Source organism: Nanorana parkeri, unplaced genomic scaffold (genome assembly GCF_000935625.1).
Source record: "Nanorana parkeri isolate BGI_ZX_2015 unplaced genomic scaffold, ASM93562v1 scaffold338, whole genome shotgun sequence".
NCBI lineage: Eukaryota > Metazoa > Chordata > Amphibia > Anura > Dicroglossidae > Nanorana > Nanorana parkeri.
In genome coordinates, this window is record NW_017306606.1 from 871,394 (window position 1) to 876,188 (window position 4,795).

Below are 4,795 nucleotides of genomic sequence, written 5' to 3' on the forward strand. Positions count from 1 at the left end.
GGGGGCACATGTTTTAGGTCTCCTCCTCCGCCATGTTTTAGGTCACCCAGGTGAGGGAAGCCCCACATTCCCACACTTTCTTGCTATGCAGGAGTCCCTGCACAGCTGAAAACATGTCACCTGCTGCTATGTCAGGACTAAGGTATGGCGGCAAAGTACCATACCAAAGTACAATGAGAATGCTAACTTAACACCCTGAAAAAATAGCCTATCATTTTGGCAATTACTATCAATAGATATAAAAAAAACAGTCCAAATGACCCAAATAACTGACCGCCACAACTTTCAAACCCATAAAAATTATTACCTAACAGAAAGCAATGTCCCTCAGATATCATCCAACAAATTAAGTGTCCTTAATCACCCCGCGTCTCGGGGTTGTCACAAAGCCCCAGGCCCTGACAACTTTACTTATATGTACTTCAAAAACTTTCCTTCCAGGTATGATGGAAATGTACAATGATTTTCTGAAATGTAAACTAATCCTTACCCCCATCCTTATGCTACATAACCTTCAGGCAAATCAGCAACAGCACTAGACAGGCAATTTTGTTCTAACTGATATTATTAATAAGCAAAAGAGTAAGGCCTTACCATTGAGCCTTGATGTGGAAAGGCATTTGATCACCTCAGTTGGCCCTAAATTATACCAACCCTACAACACATAGGGATAAGGGAACCATATCTTCTAACAAAAACAATCTTCTTCACCTTCAGGTAAACTTTCACATTTGACTGGCACCTGTCAAGGTTGTGCCTTGTACCTTCTGCTTTTTGCAAATTGTACTGAACCTGAAGATACCTATATCCACAACAATTGGAACATTAAAGAAATCCCAAATCTTTTTTGGCTGAATTGTTTCTCAGAACATTTTAAGGAAACTGCAAAAAGAGCTGTTTATTGTTATTTGCCATACAAAGAGCATTGGCTCTCAAGAACTTTAATGTGTACCCTGAGGGAGCAGGGTGGCTTCAGAATTCTCAGTCTAATCAAATACTATTTGTCCTCACATTTCAGATACATTTCTTCCTAGATGACACTCCTCTTCTTTAACATGTGGACTGTAAGATACTCACCGCACCTCCGGTCCGTACGCGGCACAGGGAGTGACTCACTCCGGAGACGTCAGCTGGTTCCTCCGCCCTCAGCGGCTTGAGCCGCGAAATCTCAATTGGCCGGCGTTCGTGCAATGAGGAACACGCCGGCCGGTCACTCCTCAGCTCCAACCTGAATCCCACTGGAACCTGTGACTAATGAAGGTCACACTAGCAGCCCCCGCGGCTACTGACTTCCGGACACTCGTCCCCTCTGTCCACTCTACCCACCTTGGACTAGCAAATTGGCAGCAGCACCAGTACAGCAGCAGCAACCACCAAACCATTACAGCTTGTAACACTTGATGAACTGTGTACACACCCATTTCTACCTGGGCGCTGCTGTTGCTACTAGTGATTGAACTTCTAACTGAACTATGTACACTGCTGTTGATACTAGTGATTGAACTTCTAACTGAACTATGTGCACTGCTGTTGCTACTAGTGATTGACTCCTAAACTGAACTGAGTAAACTGCTGTGGCCACAGCCACCGAACTGCCACTTTGAACCTCCTGTTGCCATTAGCAACAACAAGTGAAAAGCTGATAGGCCTTTGCACTGTTTTTTCTATTCTGCTTCACGTCACTTCCCTTAGAATCAATTCTAAGGGAAGTGACGTGAAGCAGAATAGAAAAAACAGTGCAAAAATTAGAAGAAAAAAGTAGGAAAAAATGTTTAAAAAGGTGAATAAATGATAAATCTAAAAAAAAATCAATAAAGATTTCCAAAAAAAGAAGGATCACTGAATAAGGAAAAAGAAAAAAATAAAGATCATTGAAAAAAGAAAAAATAAAGATCATTGAAAAAAGAAAACGAGAAATAAAAAAAAGAAATAAGCAATTGGGCGGAGCTAGCAGTGACAGCTAGCTCTACACAACTGTTTCCTATTGACCTGCAAGAGTCTCCGCCCAGCTGTCAGTTGCGAGGCTTTCTTTCCAATGGCCAGCCGATTGGCCCACTTCGGTTTTCACTTTGGCTCAGTCGAGTGGAAGCATATGCCTTCGGCTAGGCTGAGCCGCTCGGCCAGCTTTGGGAGCTGTACGAGCTATAGTAGATAGCCTGTACAGCAGCCCTTCGGTTCGACTGACAGAGCTACGGCTGATCCTTCGGCTAGCTTTGTGAATAACCCTCTTAATCTCCTACATTTAAAAAATAATAATTAAGAAATAATTAATAACACTGCACAACCAGATCATCCTAAACATCTATACATGAAAAGCAGAGAAACTCTCCTGGGACGTGAACTACCACTGGAAACTTGGAAAATAACAGGATAGAGTGAAAAAAAGCTCTATATGCACAACATAGAAAGAAAATGCATACAAATTATATTCCAGTGGTACCACTTCCCAGAAGCACTGAGCTGTATTTACTTAAATATGACTGGCAGGTGATGACGACTCGTAAGGGTTCTTTACCACACTTCTAGTCTGCCCCAAATTTACCCCATTTTGCAGGAAGGTGAATGACCTGCAGTTTTGAGTAATGGTAAAAAATACACCCCTAGAACTGGTAATGCACTTATTGGGCTATCTGATCCAAGGCCTAACATGCCCTTGTCTCCCTAAGACACCAGAAGAATCTATGAGAGAATGTAAATGTCAAACAAAGCTGATCTTGAATGAAATATTATATAGTTGTGCTGCATCCACTTGATAGAAGCACCATCTATCACTTTCAAAGAGAGACTCAACATTATATTTTCCTACGTTCTTCACTCACGTCTCCCGGTATGACATTGTCAACTTTTTCTACCGCTATTGATTTCTCTGTAATTGTTAAAAAGCAATAAACAATTTAAAAGAAACAAAAATACATACCTTAGCTAATATTGTGACAAAATGAGCTCTTGACTTTTCAAAGTCCAAAGATGCCCCATTTTTAATACGAAGAACTCCACTATGACGATCTACTGTGAATTTGGAACTGTGTAAGTTCTGCAAAAATAAAATAGTGTCACAAAATATTTGTTACATAGTAAGCAAGTTGAAAAAAAGACAAATGTCCATAAAGTTCAACCAAAAGACAAAAAATGATCAAATAAAAAACACCTTGCATCCATAGATCCCTAATCAGAAGTTAATCAAGATGAATTTCTGAAACAAGGCCAACAGGCAAACAAATTGTATATGCTCTGGATCAACTGTCTACAGTGTTATTTCTTTTAAATAGTATTAGCATTAATATTTTGCACAATTAGAAACACATTCAGCCCTTTTGTGAAACAATCTACTCGGGTGATTAGAACTAACCGTTCAGCTACTGTTTTGCTTAGGGTACTTTTACATAAACACTTTAAATACCTTTGCTCAAAATAACCTGGTGTGTCTCAGACTCATTTAAGCAGTTCTAATCTTCCGTGGTGCAATCAGCTTAATTGCTAATAGTCAATACAATTAAATGAAAAATAAGCTGGCATGGTTTAGTACTTTGCAAATTGACATTCGCACACAGATAGCACAATGAATAAACTATATCAGTGATAAAAAAGTTAATTATCAGGAAGCCATGTTACTTGCTATTATCTAAGGCCATCAAACGACAAAAAAAAAAACTACAGAAAAAATTAAACTAGGATATTTTTTTCTCAAAAGAAAAAAGCATTTTTGCCTTCCGAAAAAGTCTAGGTGGAGGATTTCCCTTAGAGAGATAAGAATGTCTACTATATTTCATAAGGTTTCAAAATAATAGCAACACATCTTTTAATTTTGTATTTAGATTTTATTATTTAAAACAGCCAAAACTTTTTTTTGTTTTGGATAGAGTAGGGAATGCTTAAAACAACTGTTAGTTTTTATTACTAGAAAACAAAGGAAGAAGCGCTACTACCCTGCATGTAAGGTGATAAACAATTGGAATTGCATGCATTGCATAAAAATCATGTGTGAAAAGAAATGACTCACTGTAAGATGGGGGTGATGGGTGAGTCAGTGATTGCTGATGAAGGCAGAGATCTGCTCAGAGAACTAAGCACGGGGAGAGTAGCCGTTGGCTGGGGACGGCGTCAGGCTGCCACAGCTGTGGTTGTGTTAGGTGCTGGATATGACTGTCAAGTACTATGAGGACTCAGCTGGCCAGGCTGAGCCCTGGCGGCTGTATGTGAAGAACGTCAGGGAAGCCGCTCTGCTGCGGTAGCTGCGCTGTCAGATGGGCAGTGGGTGACTGGTGTCCGTTTAAGGAGCAGGTACGGCTCTGAGTGGTTGTGGGGTACAGTCTCGCTGGATGTTGGGCGGCTACGCATTTCGAGGCAAAGCCTCTTTTTCAAGCCAAAAAGGTGAAAGCAAGAACGGGCGGGAGTTGGAGAGAATTATTTAAAAGTGACAGGTGGGCGGGACAGAGGGGGCGTGTACAAGTTCTATTGCTGGAGGCTTGGAGGGGGCAAGTTTTAAGCTTGTGAAATACAATGATCAAGCTGTATATTCTGAAGATGAGTATAACTGGCCATTTCAACAATTAAAACTTAACTTTTAATGGAATAACTAATAAAATTAAATAATAGAAAAATTAAGCCTCGAAACGCGTAGCTGGTGAGACTTTACCCCACAACCACTCAGTGCCATACGCGCTCCTTAAACGAACACCGGTCACCCACTGCCCATCTGACAGTGCAGCTACTGCAGCAGAGCGGCTTCCCCGACTGGCCAGCTGAGTCCTCATAGTCAGAGGCGGCTCTCTAATTAGGCAAATTAGGCGGTCGC

The 4,795-nt window shown here is 40.9% G+C and overlaps 1 protein-coding gene across 1 annotated transcript in view; it reads right to left on the reverse strand.

Moving 5' to 3' along the window:
* CDHR1 (cadherin related family member 1) overlaps positions 1–4,795 on the reverse strand; it is an 83,564-nt gene that overhangs the window by 43,792 nt on the left and 34,977 nt on the right. Inside the window, exon 7 of the mRNA XM_018558411.1 lies at positions 2,918–3,034. Coding sequence (XP_018413913.1) covers positions 2,918–3,034 — 117 coding nt within the window. The remainder of the gene's footprint in view (positions 1–2,917; positions 3,035–4,795) is intronic.